The sequence below is a fragment of the Nerophis ophidion genome, linkage group LG10, assembly GCF_033978795.1.
Source record: "Nerophis ophidion isolate RoL-2023_Sa linkage group LG10, RoL_Noph_v1.0, whole genome shotgun sequence".
Classification (NCBI taxonomy): Eukaryota; Metazoa; Chordata; class Actinopteri; order Syngnathiformes; family Syngnathidae; genus Nerophis; species Nerophis ophidion.
The window spans coordinates 9,875,280-9,893,300 of record NC_084620.1 but is presented as its reverse complement, the minus strand read 5'-3'; the positions used below and the strand labels follow the sequence as shown (position 1 = coordinate 9,893,300).

At 42.4% G+C, this 18,021-nt stretch overlaps 1 protein-coding gene across 1 annotated transcript in view; it reads right to left on the bottom strand.

Annotated features, from left to right (window-relative positions):
* Positions 1-18,021, bottom strand: part of plxna4 (plexin A4) — a 506,120-nt gene that overhangs the window by 27,362 nt on the left and 460,737 nt on the right. Inside the window, exons 22-25 of the mRNA XM_061912247.1 lie at positions 15,394-15,662; positions 8,592-8,658; positions 6,152-6,298; positions 4,047-4,206 (exon numbers count right to left, since the gene is read on the bottom strand). Of these exons, the coding sequence (XP_061768231.1) occupies positions 4,047-4,206; positions 6,152-6,298; positions 8,592-8,658; positions 15,394-15,662 (643 nt within the window). The remainder of the gene's footprint in view (positions 1-4,046; positions 4,207-6,151; positions 6,299-8,591; positions 8,659-15,393; positions 15,663-18,021) is intronic.

Here is an 18,021-nt window from a genome sequence, read left to right as displayed (position 1 = left end):
AAGGACCCCCCCCCGGGCCGCGGGACAAATTATTAAGCGTTGACCGGTCAGCGGATACAAAAAGGTTGGGGACCACTGCCCTACGGAACTCAGCATGAGCTAGTACAGTCCTCCACTCTACCAACTGAGCTAACGGCGGGGTTAGCTATTACGGGTTTTTAATGTAACCCGATGGTTGTGTGGGTGGGACAATGCGGTTCACTACAAATACCGTTACAGCCCTAATAACAGGTCGAGTAGAAACTTTGAGAGAACAGGATGAAACGACAAGGAAATGAACACAAATACTTTTTTTTCCCGATACAAGATCAAAATATTCCCACACGGCAGAAATATTTTTTTTTGCCTGAGGCTGCTCCATGATCTCCGACGACGATAAATGACAAACAACGAGAGAAGTGCGGCGATTCTGTCGGCAACAGCATCTCGTTGACAAATGCACTTCCTTATAAACACAGGTTGGCGCGCAGGTGCCAGTGCCACACAGTTCGCGTATCGGTCACGTGACCAAAACAGCTCATGATTGGTCACGTGACTTTCTAAAAGCGGTACGCGCACCAACACAGGGTTTCGCTCTATGAGCTCGACGCATGCGCCGATGTATCGGTGTTGCCGGACCCATCACAAGTGCCTAGAGACCAAATGCACTTCCTTATAAACACAGGTTGGCGCGCAGGTGCCAGTGCCACACAGTTCGCGTATCGGTCACGTGACCAAAACAGCTCATGATCGGTCACGTGACTTTCTAAAAGCGGTACGCGCACCGACACAGGGTTTCGCTCTATGACCTCGACGCATGCGCCGATGTATCGGTGTTGCCGGACCCATCACAAGTGCCTAGAGACCAAATCTCTGAGTTTTATGTACAACCGTACAAAATGAGCTACAGAGCTAGCCTAAGACATTAGCATCCTAACATTAAAATACTAACATGTAGCATGTGTGCTAACGTCAGTATGCTAACAGTTAGCATGTTTCACATACCAAGTTGTATGACTCTAAGGTGTATGGCTGCGGAAGTAGAGAAAAAAGTATTAAAATCAGCTGAAAAAGTTAACATACCAATGTTAGCTTGCTAGCATGCTAACATTTGCATTCTACCAATTGACAAGTGTCACATACCAAGTTATATGACTCTGGGGTACACGGTTGCAAAACTAGCTAAAAAAAAGTTAGTATGCTAGCAAAGCTAATGTTAGCATTTTAACAAAGAGCTGGCGGGGTTAAACAAAACTCTGGAGCTTTGGTAAGTTGCAGGGAAAACATGCAAACTCCACACACCTTTCTACTACTATTACCACCCAGCTCAGGAACTACACTCTCTGACTCTTCCTCTACTAGACCCAAAATACCCCAGTGGTTAAGACTGTTGACTTGGAATGGCAGGTGCTGGGTTTGAATCCCACTCTGATTGACAGTATTTGGTTCCACCTCCATCATACTTTACCGAGCACGATGTCCTAAATTATATTTGTGTATGAAAAAAAATCCTTCTTCACAAAGCCCAGGATAGCTAAGTGGTTAGCACTGTTGACTAGGAATGTAGGGTGCTGTGTTTGAATCCCACTGTAGTTGGCAGAAGTTAGTTTCACCTCCATCCTTCTTTACTGAGCCAGGTATTCTCGATGACATTTGTTCATGGAACAAAATCTTGACTTGCCAAGACTCAGGATAGTTCAGCGGTTAAGACAGTTGACGTGGAATGAAAGGTACTTGGTTCAAACCCCACTCTGGTGGTCAGTATTTTCATCCACCTCCATCATACTTTACTGAGCCAGGAATCCTCGATTACATTTGTGTATCGAACAAAATCTACTCTTCACAAGACCTAGGATAGCCCAGTGGTAAAGACTGTTGACTCGGAATGAAGGGTGCTGGGTTCAAACCCCACTCTGGTGGTCAGTATTTTCTTCCACCTCCACCATACATTACTGAGCCAGGAATCCTCGATTACATTTGTGTATCGAACAAAATCTACTCTTCACAAGACCTAGGATAGCCCAGTGGTTAAGACTGTTGACTCGGAACGAAGGGTGCTGGGTTCGAACCAAACTATGGTTGTCAGTATTTTCTTCGCTTCCATCATACTTTACTGAGCCAGGAGTCCTTGATTAGATGTGTGTATGGAAAAAAAAACTTCTCATCACAAGACCCAGGATAGCCCAGTGGTTAAGACCATTGACTTGGAATGAAGGGTGCTGGATTCGAATTCTGGTCAGGTCAATATTTAACTTGCAAAACTGTGGCTGGAGACATCAATTAAACTATCTTATTTTAATCATACCCAGGAGAGCTCATTGGTCAACGCTCTTTATTATTTAGTTTCTACTAATATTCCCACCCACCTCAGGAATTACACTCTAATGCTCATTCACACCCACACACGCACTCTCTCTCTCTCTCTCTCTCTCTCTCTCTCTCTCTCTCTCTCTCTCTCTCACAGGTAACCCTCGAAGTGTCCATCCATCCATTTTCTACCGCGTATTCCCTTGTGGGGTCGCGGGGGGCGCTGGCGCCTATCTCAGCTACAATCAGGCGGAAGGCGGGGTACACCCTGGACTAGTCGCCCCCTTATCACAGATAGACGGACAACATTCACACTCACATTTACTATTTATTTTTGATAATTATTATTTTGAGCATTTACTTAATTTTTGTATGGGGTTTGAAATCAGTACCCCTGTATCAGGAGCCCACAGTGTTGACCATTGAGCTATGCTGGGTCCCATCAAGGATTGATTTTTTGCTCATATACAAATGTAATCAGGGATCTATGATAGAGGCATACCGGTACTTGCCAACCCTGCCGGATTTTCCGAAATTCAGCGCCTCTCCCGAAAACCACCCGGGACGAATATCTCCCGAAATTCAGGCGGCGCTGGAGGGGGCGTGGCCTCCAGCTCCATGAAGACCTGAGTGACGTGTCTGAGAGCGTGTCTGCCCAATGACGTTATAACTGTAGAATGATCGAGGGCGAGTTCTTGGTTTCTTAAGTGGGTTTATTGTTAGGCAGTTTCATTAACGTCCTCCCAGCGCAGTAACAACACACAACAACAGCAGTCACGTTTACGTGTACCACTCTACCGTAAGGCAGTTTGTCTGCCGCAAGCAGTATTTGACACTCTTAAACAGGACAATACTGCCATCCAAAAACAGCCCCAAAGCATGATGTTTCCACCCTCATGCTTCACAGTAGGTATGGTGTTCTCGGGATGCAACTCAGTATTCTTCTTCCTCCAAACACGACGAGTTGAGTTTATACCAAAAAGTTCTATTTTGGTTTCATCTGACCACATGACATTCTCCCAATCCTCTGCTGTATCATCCATGTATCCATTTTGGTATAAACTCAACCCGTCGTGTTTGGAGGAAGAAGAATACTGAGTTGGATCCCAAGAACACCATACCTACTGTGAAGCATGGGGGTGGAAACATCATGCTTTGGGGCTGTTTTTCTGCTAAGGGGACAGGACGATTGATCCGTGTTAAGGAAAGAATGAATGGGGCCATGTATCGTGAGATTTTGAGCCAAAACCTCCTTCCATCAGTGAGAGCTTTGAATGGTTGACCAAATACTTATTTTCCACCATAATTTACAAATAAATCCTTTAAAATTCCTACAATGTGAATTCCTGGATTTTTTTTTCACATTCTGTCTCTCACAGTTGAAGTGTACCTATGAAGAAAATTACAGACCTCTGTCATCATTTTAAGTGAGAGAACTTGCACAATCGGTGGCTGACTAAATACTTTTTTGCCCCACTGTATGTCCTTCTCTAGCAATAAGCTAATGGTAGCTTGTAAAACTGGATGTCTTGTTCAAATATTACAGGGTTCACTGTGACATTGACTCTGCCAACTAGTGGTGGGAAGGCTCGTAACACCAATTTTTGCTTGGAGCATAACAATTAGCTGAGAGACAGCTCTTGCCTCAAAACACTCGTAAGTCGAGTTAATACGGTCCCAAAAAACAAACATAGTCCTATATGTGTAGACGTAGTGTAGTAGTTGTAGTACTACTAGCACTTGTAGTAGTAGTGACATACCCAGGTCCATGTCTGAGGCCTTGAGACGATGCGAATGCGGCACATTCTTGTAAATGGCGTCCAGGATCTTCTCCTTCACCTGACTGATGGTGTCACAGTTGAGCACCTTCACTTGGATCTCTGGGCTCTTCTCGTTCTCAGGGTGGATGCAGTTTACCACCTGGGGGGCCAAATCGCACAGCGCTTTAAACCTCCTTGATTGTGTATGCAAGAAAAGTACAAAAATTGTCTTCTACTCTATTCCTGTAGGTGGCAGCAATGTGCGTTGTTTCACAAACCACAGCTCCACCCTTTGGACCTGCTGTGTCACTGCAGCCTTTACCCTCGATACTAACCACACACAATAATCCATTATTTGCGCCAAATCTTGCTGAATAGGCAACTTTCATTCAGCAAATGTATGCACTTGCTGGCCCAAAAACTTTTTTTTCTTTTAACTGTGCACCACCAACTCTTAGAATGTGCGTATAAATATTTTAATCGGTGATAATGTGATCTTGCTCCCTAACAAACAACCATAACTTTTATGGTTGAGCAAAAAAAAAAACAAGTTAAAGGCCTACTGAAACCCACTACTACCGACCACACAGTCTGATAGTTTATATATCAATGATGAAATATTAACATTGCAACACATGCCAATACGGCCTTTTTAGTTTACTAAATTGCAATTTTAAACTTCTTGTTGAAAACGTAGCGGAATGATGATGTGCACGCGTGATGTCATGGACTGTAAGGAAATATTAGCGCTGCGCACACACACACAGCTAAAAGTAGTCTGCTTTAACCGCATAATTAAACAGTATTTTGGACATCTGTGTTGCTGAATCTTTTGCAATTTGTTCAATTAATAATGGAGAAGTCAAAGTAGAAAGATGGAGTTGGGAAGCTTGAGCCTTTAGCCACACAAACACACGGTGATTCCTTGTTTAAAATTCCCGGAGGTGAAGCTTTCCTGTCGATCAGAGCGGTCAAGCGAACATGGATCCCGACCAAATGTCAACCAGCAGTTTTCGGTGAGAAAATTGTGGTAAAAATATGCCACTCACCGGAGATCAGCTGAGCTTGTGCCGTCCATACAGCTGCCATCGACTTCCATCAGACACTGGCGTCAAAACACCCGTGGACACACCCTTCCGACTATCAGGTACTATTAAACTAACTAAAACACTAGCAACACAATAGAAAGATAAGGGATTTCCCAGAATTATCCTAGTAAATGTGTCTAAAAACATCTGGATCCGTCCCAATGCAATTGCGTTTTATTTTTTTTTTAGCTTGATTTTTTTTTTTTTTTTCTAGTCCGTCGCTATCAATATCCTCAAACACAAATCTTTCATCCTCGCTCAAATTAATGGGGAAATTGTCGTTTTCTTGGTCCAAATAGCTCTTTTTGTTGGAGGCTCCCATTAAAAACAATGTGAGGATGTGAGGAGCCATCGACGGGTGACGTCATCGTCTGTGACTTCCGGTAAAGGCAGGGCTTTTCTATCAGCCAAAAGTTGCGAGCTTTATTGTCGATGTTCTCTACTAAATAATTTCAGCAAAAATATGGCAATATCGCGAAATGATCAAGTATGACACATAGAGTGGACCTGCTAAATAAGAACATCTAAAAATAATAATAATAATGGATTAGATTTATATCGCGCTTTCCTATTGTTAGATACTCAAAGCACTCACAGAGAAGTGGGAACCCATCATTCATTCACACCTGGTGGTGGTAAGCTACATCTGTAGCCACAGCTGCCGTGGGGTAGACTGACGGAAGCGTGGCCGCCAGTTTGCGCCTACGGCCCCTCCGACCACCACCAATCATTCATTCATCATTCATTCACCGGTGTGAGCGGCACCGGGGGCAAGGGTGAAGTGTCCTGCCCAAGGACACAACGGCAACAATTTTGGATGTTAATAGGTGGGAAGCGAACCTGCAACCCTCAGGTTTCTGGCAGGGCCGTTCTACCCACTACGCCATACCGCCCCTAATCTCATTTCAGTAGGCCTTTAGGTTAAAAACACCTCATGCTTATTTGACAGCTCGTAAACAGTGACATCGCCACTCTTGTGACCGGCCAGTGTCACTGAATGAAACTCTCCCTACTCACCAGCGTCTTGTAGTCGATCTGTTGTCTGATGAGTTTGTCCTCGCTGAGAGAATAACGTGCTTCTCCTGTGATGGAGTCGATAGGCCCTTTCTCCATCTGCTGCTTGATGGCACAGAAGAGCGAGAAGAGCGGCTCCCCCGCACACTCCTGAACAAGACAACACGTTTAGACAGTTTATATCAGGGGTCACCAAACTTTTTGACCTGGGGGCCGCATTGGGTTAATTTTATGTCAGGTGTCCCCTAACTTTTTGACCCGGGGCCGCATTGGGTTAAAATAATTTGGCCGGGGGCCGGGCTGCTTATATCCGGGCTGCTTATATATATATATATATATATATATATATATATATATATATAAATATATATATATATATATATATATATATATATATATATATATATATATACACATATACATATATATATATATATACATACATATATATATATATATATATATATACATACATATATATATATATACATATATATATATACATATATATATACATACATATATATATATATATCTACATATATACATATATACATACATATATATATATACTTATATATACGCACATATATATACATATATGTATACATATATATATACATATATATACACATATATACACATATATATATATACATATATATACACACATATATATATATGTATATATATATATATGTATATATATATATATATATATATATATATATGTATATGTATATATATATATATATATATATATATATATATATATATATATAAATATATATATATATATATATATATATATATATATATATATATATATATATATATATATATATATATTGGCCCTGCAATGAGGTAGCGACTTGTCCAGGGTGTACCCCGCCTTCCGCCCGATTGTAGCTGAGATAGGCGCCAGCGCCCCCCGCGGCCCCAAAAGGTAATAAGCGGTAGAAAATGGATGGATTGATGGATGGATATATATATATATATATATATATATATATATATATATATATATACATATATGATATCCTGCGATGAGGTGGCGACTTGTCCAGCGTGTACGCCGCCTTCCGCCCGATTGTAGCTTAGATAGGCACCAGTGGCCCCCGCGACCCCAAAAGGGATAAGCGGTAGAAAACGGATGGATGGATGGATATATGATATCACGTCATCGATTGGAAAATGCATTTTTAGACAATTTGATTTGCCTGAGCGGCTAGGAGACTCTGAGAGTAACAAGCAACAAGCGGTAGAAAATGGATTAGAAAGGACAGATTAAAAAAATGAATAAAACAAAAATTAACTTGGGACTTCCCGCGGGCCAGATCACGAACGCCGTAGTTTGGGGACCCCTGGTTTATGTTTTCTCAAAATCATCTCTAGAGACTTACAGTGGAACCTCGATTTACGAACCCCTCTATTTGTGAACTTTTGGATTTACCAACTTTTATTTTGAGCAATGTATCTGCCTGCCTGTCTCTGTGTACAAACCCTTCATTTGTTGATTCGTGTTCCGCCTGCAGGCAAAAGCAGGGCAAAGCATTGTTGTGGAGGTGAAAAGCAGATGCATTTCCAACGATAAAGTCAACGAAATCACAAAGGTGAAGTTTGTTGATGTTATTGACTTACAGTATGCGCTAATAAGACATATTTGGTCGCGGCATGAGTGCCAGCTAATCGATGCTAAAATGCTATTTAGGCTAGCTGTATGTACATTTGTAGCTATATTTGCATCCAGCCTTTCCCTCCACCCACTTTTAATGCCAAACTAACACTTACCAATCGATGGATTTAAGTTGCTCCAGTGGTCAAAAGATTAGAGGGCGATCGCCGAATAGCTTCAATAGCTATTCGCTCAATAGCTTCAGTTTCTTCTTCAATTTCGTTTTCGCTATCTGCCTCCACACTCCAACCATCCGTTTCAATACATGCGTAATCTGTTGAATCGCTTAAGCCGCCAAAATCCAAGTCAGAATCCGAGCTAATGTCGCTATATCTTGCTGTGCTGTCCGCCATGTTTGTTTGTATTGGCGTCACTATGTGACGTCACAGGAAAATGGAAAGTGGATTTACAGATAGGGAAAATCAGGCACTTTAAAGCTTTTTTTCGGGATATTCCATGATGGGTAAAATTTTGAAAAAAACTTCGAAAAATAAAATAAGCCACTGGGAACTGATTTTTATTCATTTTAACCCTTCTGAAATTGTGATAATGTTCCCCTTTAAATGGGAAAACAATAGCAACATCAAACGATATCCATTAAAAGTCAAATAATAACGTTATGATAAACGTTGGATTCAACAGGACATTATTGATCATATTTTGTGTCGCGTTGTCATTTCAGACTAAATTAAGAGTCTACTTACCATGTGACCACCGTACTACCTGCTTTAAGTGCCTTTAACAACGGCTACAAATCTCAAATATTACCTTGAGGAACTTGTACAGCAGAAAGGTGAACCAGTTGGTCAGCATTTTCTCCGCTACAGACTCGGTCCTGCACACAAACCACATAATAATCAAAATAATAAATAAATGTCACTCTGTCCCCTATTAATATTCAACATCATAGGACATAGAAGACCGTGCAAAGCAATTAAAGGCTTTGATGTGGCCTCATTTTCATTGCGCTGACATTTTATCCATCTACAATAGTCAATGAATACCCACAAAAAGGGTGTCGTGTGTCCTTGAGGGGTCGCTCTCGCTCACACACACACACACACACACACACACACACACACACACACACACACACACACACACACACACACACACACACACACACAGACCCTGTTCCAGACATCAATATTTCCGGATTAGCGTCCATTGTGTGTGGTTATTGTCGGCCACCTGCAGCAGCCTTGTCGTCGTCCACTCGAAGGGACTTTACGTAGGCGGTGCCAGCCCTTACACCGCACCTGGGGGGGAGGAGATTAACTTGCCGCCTCTCGCTGTGCCCGCCACAAGGTCACGGGGGTTGCGTTTGATCCCCTTCTTTCATGTTTTTGTAATCAGAGATCTTTTCCATTTCCTCAACAAAAAGGATGGAAGTAGGCAGAGGGAAATAAGGATGACTTCTTCCTTCCAGCAGGTGTCTCTCTTCTTCTCTCTCTCTTTCTCTTTGTGAGTGTGTGTGTGAGTGTGTGTGTGTGTGTGTGTATAAATAAATGGGTTGTACTTGTATAGCGCTTTTCTACCTTCAAGGTACTCAAAGCGCTTTGACACTACTTCCACATTTACCCATTCACATACACATTCACACACTGATGGAGGGAGCTGCCATGCAAGGCGCCAACCAGCACCCATCAGGAGCAAGGGTGAAGTGTCTTGCTCAGGACACAACGAGGTTGGTACTAGGTGGGATTTGAACCAGGGACCCTCGGGTTGCGCACGGCCACTCTCCCACTGCGCCACGCCGTCCCTATATCCTAACATGTGGCAATCTATAGGTGGTTCTCAAACTTTTTTCACCATCTACCCCCTCAGAAAACACTTAAAATGTAGTAGTGTTGTACTTCTAAGTATTCATTAAAAACAAGGCAGAGGTTTAATTTAACAAGTATAACTCATGTTTTTGGCCACTCTAACGTCACACCCAGTTAGAACACCAACACTTTGTTTCCACCCATCCATTTTCTACCGCTTGTCCCTTTTGGGGTCGCTGGAGCCTATCTCAGCTGCATTCAGGTGGCGTACACCCTGGACAAGCCGGCACCAGAGGTAGGTAGTAACGCGCTACATTTACGCCGTTACATTTACTTGAGTAACTTTTGGGATAAATTGTACTTCTAAGAGTAGTTTTTATGCAACATACTTTTACTTTTACTTGAGTATATTTATAAAGAACAAACGCTACTTTTACTCCGCTCCATTTATCTACAATCAGCTCGTTACTCGCTACTTTTTTTTTTATCGATCTGTTAATGCACGCTTTGTTTGTTTTGATTTTGTCAGACACGCATTCAAAGTAGGATCTACGCATGCCCGCGTTTCACCAATCAAATGCAGTCACTGGTGACGTTGGACCAATCAAACAGAGCCAGGTGGTCACGTGACCGTCACACGTAGAACCCAACATGTTGAAAAACTTATTGGGGTGTTACCATTTAGTGGTCAATTGTACGGAATATGTACTGTACTGTGTAATCTACTAATAAAAGTTTCAATCAATCAATCAAAAGTGTAAAGGAAAAAAGACACTTTTTATTTCAACCGTATTTCCCGTCAAAAGCCTAAAGACTGATTGCACAGTTCCTGTCTTCACAATAAAAGCGGCGCTCCATCGCGCCTGCGCTAACAAAATAAGAGTCTCTGAAAGCCAGCGCAAACAAGCTAAGAAGCTACGGAGTTTGCCGCCAATGTATTTTTTGTAAAGTGTATTAAAACGAATATGGAAGCTGGACAAATAAGATGCCCAAAACCAACAACTTTCATGTGGTATTACACAGAAAAGAGGAACTTTTTTTTCCCTCCATTTGAAAATGTGGACATTATCAGCACTATACTGTCTGATTCCAATCAATGCAAGTCATCAGAATCAGGTAATACACCAACTTATATTCTTGTCTTCATGAAAGATAGGAATCTATGTGTTAAACATGCATGTATATTCATTAAAACACCTTTAAAATGTCAACAAAAACGGCAAAATAAATAACTATAAATTATATACTGTGTATATATATATATATATATATATATATATATATATATATATATATATATATATATATATATATATATATATGATATGTGTGTGTATGTATATATGAAGTAGATCACCTCGACTTGGTCATTTATTAAGTAATTGATTTACGTTGAAAAACATATTGGGGTGTTACCATTTAGTGGTCAATTGTACGGAATATGTACTGTACTGTGCAATCTACTAATACAAGTTTCAATCAATCAATCAATCGATGAATGCCTACTGAGCCTATGGTGCTGTTAAGTTATTGTGACTCAATTTTCCTTAATATTTTAATTTTAATGTATTATTATTTAATATGTATTATTGTTTTAGTTGCTTAAGAGATATTCCTGGCTATGAATTTGCTCATAGCTATTTTTATGTTTTTGTACATTATTTGTTGCTGTAATCATTAAACAAACAGGTTACTCATCAGTTACTCAGTACTTGAGTAGTTTTTTCACAACTTTTACTCAAGTAAATATTTGGGTGACTACTCCTTACTTTCACTTGAGTAATAAATCTGTAAAGTAACAGTACTCTCACTTGAGTACAATTTCTGGCTACTCTACCCACCTCTGGCCGGCACCTCATAGTTGCCAAACTTGAGATCTCCGATTTCAGGAGGTGGGGGGTGGGGCGGAGGCGTGGTTGGGGCGGGGGGCGTGGTTAAGAGGGGAGGAGTATATTTACATCTACAATTCACCAACTCGAGTATTTCAGATATATTTCATATACCGTATTTCCTTGAATAGCCGCAGTGGCGCTAATTAATTCAAAACCTCTTCTCACTCCTGGGCTTATTAAAGGCATGGGACATCTTTCCTGAGTTTCTTAACATAATATAGATTAAAAAAACTGAAAATGTTGCGATGCCAAAAAATATCAATGTAATCACAGTAGTATCAATTAGATACGCTACTGTACTTGGTATCATTACAGTGGATGTTAGGTGAAGATCCACCAATGGTACTTTTCAGAGGCGGTATGGTACCAAAAATGATTCATTAGTATCGCGATACTATACGAATACCGGTATACCGTACAACCCTACTACACACCAGCTGTTTAATTGTAAAGGGACGGCGTGGCACAGTGGTATAGTGGCCGTGCGCAACCCGAGGGTCCATGGTTCAATCCCCACCTTGTACCAATCTCCTCACGTCCGTTGTGTCCTGAGCAAGACACTTCACCCTTGCTCCTGATGGGTGCTGGTTAGCTTCTTGCATGGCAGCTCCCTCCATCAGTGTGTGAATGGGTGAATGTGGAAGTAGTGTCAAAGGGCTTTGAGTACCTTGAAGGTAGAAAAGCGCTATACAAGTACAACCCATTTATTTATTTATTTAAAGTGCACCTTAGTTGTAGTTTTCATTACCAAATTTGCCAGTGTCGAAATCGCCATTTAAAATCACTAATGCTAGTTGGTAGCATGTACATGGCATAACCAAATCAGCACCAAGCTAGCAGATTTAAAAAAAATGGCCTTATTTTTGAGTGATTTCTATCAGGCATGCTTGCTTTGTTGGGATGAGAAATTGTAACATAAACTCAAGGCGGTCCAGCGGAGTCCGCTCTGACTGCTTGTTTCTCCACCAAGTGTTTGAGTGCAACCGGACATGACGTCATGTGCAACAAAGGTATCGAAATATGGTTCTGTTGGATTTTACCTGGAGTTTGGTCGCTACCTATAAAAACCCAGACTTTGGTGCCCAACCCTAGTGACGTGATCAGTCCAATCGAGTTCTTACTTGATGCGAGCTTCACTCCGGTCCTCCGACAAAAATATGAACACTAAGCAAAGTTTACACTTGTTTGTTTTCCGGTGCAGTCTAGATTAGCAAGTGTGAACGCAGCCTTGGCTGCAAAATAAAAAAGGCATCAAATGAAAAGTATGGAGACACATATAGACGAAGATGATGATGGTGAGGCTGCGACAGATGGCAGTGAAAGGCTCTCGTTAGTTATACTTCAGCACAGGTTGAGATGGGACAGATGGAAGATGTGTGTGTGTGTGCGGCGATGAGGACCACACTCACACACACACATACACACACGCACACACACACACACACACACACACACTTCTTGGATGAGGAATCAGTGGGTAGTGGCGCTCAGATGCTGTGCCAGAGATATGCTGCTCACTCGCTTTTAAACATCGATTTAGTCGTCAGGAGGAAACGAGATGATGACAGAAAAAGTCAAGTTGAGAATAGAAATTAAGACAAGAAGGAGAAAAGGAAAAGAAAGACGAGGAACAGCTTGTATCTTGAAAAACATGTTAGTCAATAAAGTACTATCTAGCTATCTACTGTAGGAGTGATGGGTACAAATAGGCTCCACCCCCTTTTGACTCTGGGTCCGCCCTTAAAGGAAAACTGAAACCCACTACTACCGACCACGCAGTCTGATAGTTTATATATCAATGATGAAATATTAACATTGCAACACATGCCAATACGGCCTTTTTCGTTTACTAAATTGCAATTTTAAATTTCCCGCAAAGTATCCTGTTGAAAACGTCGCGGAATGATGACGCTTACGTTGACGCGTGCTTGTGACGTTATTGGTAGGAGAGGACATTTTATCCCAGCACCACTCACGGGTAAAAGTAGTCTGTTTTAATCGCAAAATTACACAGTATTTTGGACATCTGTGTTGCTGAATCTTTTGTAATTTGTTCAATTATAAATGGAGACGTCAAAGAAGAATGCTGTTGGTGGAAAGCGGTGGATTGCAGCTGCCTTTAGCAACCAAAACACAGCCGGTGTTTCTTTGTTTGTTGTGAAGCTTTAATATGGAACAGAGCGGTCAAGCGAACATGTTATTCGACCACATGTCCACCGGCAAGTTTCGGTGAGAAAATTGTGGAAATAAGTCGGCTCTTACCGGATACATGAGCGGATCGAGCTTGCGTCCTCCTGCTGCAGCTGTCAAAAAGGCAGCTGCGACTTTCTTGGCTCCTCCATGGCTTCCATCAGAGACACTGGCGGTCAACACACCCCTCCGACTTTCAGGTATGACTTTATAATCTCACTAAAACACTAGTAACACAATAATCAAATAAGGGATTTTCCAGAATTATCCTAGTAAATGTGTCTAATAACATCTGAATCGCTCTCACTGCCGACGCCTTTTTTTTTCTTTCTAGTGCTTCACTCTAACTTTCCTCATCCACGAATCTTTCATCCTCGCTCAAAATTTAATGGGGAAATCGTCGCTTTCTCGGTCCGAATCGCTCTTGCTGCTGGTGGCTATGATTGTAAACAATGTGAGAATGTGAGGAGCCCAACAACCCGTGACGTCACGCGCACATCGTCTGCTACTTCCGGTACAGGCAAGGCTTTTTTATTAGCGACCAAAAGTTGCGAACTTTATCGTCGATGTTCTCTACTAAATCCTTTCAGCAAAAATATGGCAATATCGCTAAATGATCAAGTATGACACATAGAATGGACCTGCTATCCCCGTTTAAATAAGAAAATCTCATTTCAGTTGGCTTTTAAATCCCTTATAAGCTGGTCGTAACAAATGAATTCATCACAGCAGAGATGACTATTGGTGACAAAATCTATTATTGTGTTGTCTTTAAATTTGTCATGATAGGTTGATTGGCAACACTAAATTGGCCCTAGTGTGTGAATGTGAGTGTGAATGATGTCTGTCTATCTATGTTGGCCCTGCGATGAGGTGGCAACTTGTCCAGGGTGTACCCTGCCTTCCGCCCGATTGTAGCTGAGATAGGCGCCAGCGCCCCCCGCGACCCCGAAAGGGAATACGCGGTAGAAAATGGATGGATGGATGATTACAACTACATCACTGTCACATAGAAGATCTTTGACTTGCGTCTTTGCTTAATCCTGAACAACAGCAGAGTGCTCTTGTCATATATAGAGGATCTTTGACTGGCATTTTGCTATTAAACAGCAAAGTACTCCTGTCACACTCCTGTCCAGTTTTTACTGAATCTTTAAGACCACTAACGTGCTCCTGTCACATATACTGTATTTGACTAACATTTTTTGCTATTACTTAAAAACAGATGAGCACTTCTTACACATAAAGGATCTTTGGCTCATATTTTTACAAAATCCTTTAAGGGTTCCTGCCATATATTTATGAGTTTTGACTAGCGTTTTTATCCATTCGGTACGATAACTTCTCAAAACTACGAAAGCGCTCCTGTCACACAATGATTATCCTTGATGAGCATTTTTGCTACATCCTGAGAACAACATATGAATGATCTTTGACTAGCATTGTTTCTAAATACTCAAAACCATAGAGCGCTCCTCTCGCATTAAGGATCTTTGACTAGCGTCTTTCCTACATCCTAAACCAAAAAAAGCGCTCCTGTCATATATAGAGCATCTTTGACACCCGTTTTTGCTAGATCCTTAAAACCACTTGATAACTCCTGTCACATATAGAGGATCTTTGATTAGCGCATCATGTGTAAAATGTAAACCTACATAGCTATTAAGTATTTAGTATTATTGTGCTGTTATGAATTATTACTAGTTAGTTTTTTTCTTGTACCTGCGCAGCAGCAGCTTGGGGTGGTTTTTGCTCTCCAGGTTGCGGTCGATGAGGTCGGAGAGCAGGTGCTTGAGGACGTCGGTGGCGTACTCCAGCTTGCTCTGCAGCACCGTCATGATAAGCGAGGCCACGTTGCCGCGGTCGCGCATAGAAAAACCTCGTTGGGCTTCCAGCGTGCGAATGAAACACAGCAGGTAGACTTTGTTGTTGATCAGCTGACCAAAGAGCTTCAGGCCTTTTTCAACTTGATCCTGACGGTAGCCTGGCACCTGAACGAAAAAAAAAAAAAAACGTCAGAGGAGTACCAGACCCTGTAATGGACCACATATAAACAATGCTGAATTTAGGTCAACCCTCTTTTACGGGGCCTTTTTATTTTATTTTATTTTTTTAACTACGTAATAGACAACAATTATCACATGTTGATAATTTGACACATTTTTTACAAGGTCTTTAAAAAAAAAATCTAAAGTGAAAATCACCCTCAAAGACACCTTTTAAGACTCTTTTTCAAAAGGATTAAAAAAAATTGTTTTTTTCTTTGTTTTTCTAACCGCATATAAGACGATGTTAAATATAAGTCGACACATCTTTTAAAAAGTCCATCCATGCATCCATTTTTTACTGCTTGTCCCTCTCGGTGTGTGTTTTAACTACATATAGAGAAAGATGACAAATATAAGTTGTCACCTTTTTTCTGCTTTTTTAACAATCCATCCATCTTCTTCCGCTTATCCGAGGTCGGGTCGCGGGGGCAGCAGCCTAAGCAGGGAAGCCCAGACTTCCCTGCTCCCCAGCCACTTCGTCTAGCTCTTCCCGGGGGATCCTGAGGCGTTCCCAGGCCAGCCGGGAGACATAGTCTTCCCAACGTGTCATAGGTCTTCTCCGTGGCTTCCTACCGGTTGGACGTGCCCTAAACACCTCCCTAGGGAGGCATTCGGGGGGCATCCTGACCAGATGCCTGAGCCAACTCATCTGACTCCTCTCGATGTGGAGGAGCAGCGGCTTTACTTTGAGTCCCTCCCGGATGACAGAGCTTCTCACCCTATCTCTAAGGGAGAGCCCCAACACACGGCGAAGGAAACTCATTTCGGCCGCTTGTACCCGTGATCTTATCCTTTCGGTCATGACCCAAAGCTCATGACCATAGGTGAGGATGGGAACGTAGATCGACCGGTAAATTGAGAGCTTTGCCTTCCGGCTCAGCTCCTTCTTCACCACAACGGATCGGTACAACGTCCGCATTACTGAAGATGCCGCACCGATCCGCCTGTCGATCTCACGATACACTCTTCCCTCATTCGTGAACAAGACTCCTAGGTACTTGAACTCCTCCACTTGGGGCAGGGTCTCCTCTCAAACCCGGAGATGGCATTCCACCCTTTTCCGGTTGAGAACCATGGACTCGGACTTGGAGGTGCTGATTCTCATTCCGGTCACTTCACACTCGGCTGCGAACCGATCAAATGAGAGCTGAAGATCCCGGCCAGTTGAAGCCATCAGGACCACATCATCTGCAAAAAGCAGAGACCTAATCCCACGGCCACCAAACTGGAACCCCTCAACGCCTTGACTGCGTCTAGAAATTCTGTCCATAAAAGTTATGAACAGAATCGGTGACAAAGGACAGCCTTGGCGGAGTCCAACCCTCACTGGAAATGTGTTCGACTTACTGCCGGCAATGTGGACCAAGCTCTGACACTGATCATACAGGGAGCGGACTGCCACAATCAGACAGTCCGATACCCCATACTCTCTGAGCACTCCCCACAGGAATTCATGAGGGACACTTCGAATGCCTTCTCCAAGTCCACAAAGCACATGTAGACTGGTTGGGCAAACTCCCATGCACCCTCAAGAACCCTGCCGAGAGTATAGAGCTGGTCCACAGTTCCACGACCAGGACGAAAACCAAACTGTTCCTCCTAAATCCGAGGTTCGACTATCCGGCGTAGCCTCCTCTTTAGTACACCTGAATCAACCTTACCGGGAAGGCTGAAGAGTGTGATCCCACGATAGTTGGAACACACCCTCCGGTCCCCCTTCTTAAAGAGAGGAACCACCACCCCGGTCTGCCAATCCAGAGGTACCGCCCCCGATGTCCACGCGATGCTGCAGAGTCTTGTTAACAAGGCATATATTTTTTAGAGAAAGTCCAAAGCTAACTAAAACTGGTTTTAGGTTGATAACTTTTTTACTTACGACACAATACTGATATTGGAACCTTGGGCCTTGGCCGATACCAATATTACGTATTTTGTAGTGTGGAATGTTAGAAAAGTTTCGACAAAGTGAAACGAGTCAAACAGAAAACATTACCCCCGTCCAAAGGCAAAACCCAGTAACTGAAATTTGGTCAAAACTGAGCTGATAATAATTTTGGAGTTACTAGGTGATATGCTTTACATTAGCGTATGAGATATTGTAATTTGTTCCGTAAGTAAGCAGCTTACTTGAGCAGAAAAAGAAACGGCAGATCCATCCATGCATCCATCCATTTTCTACCGCTTATTCCCTTTGAGGTCGCGGGGGGTGCTGGAGCCTATCTCATCGACAATCGGGCAGAAGGCGGGTACACCCTGGACAAGTCGCCACCTCATCGCAGGGCCAACACAGATAGACAGATAA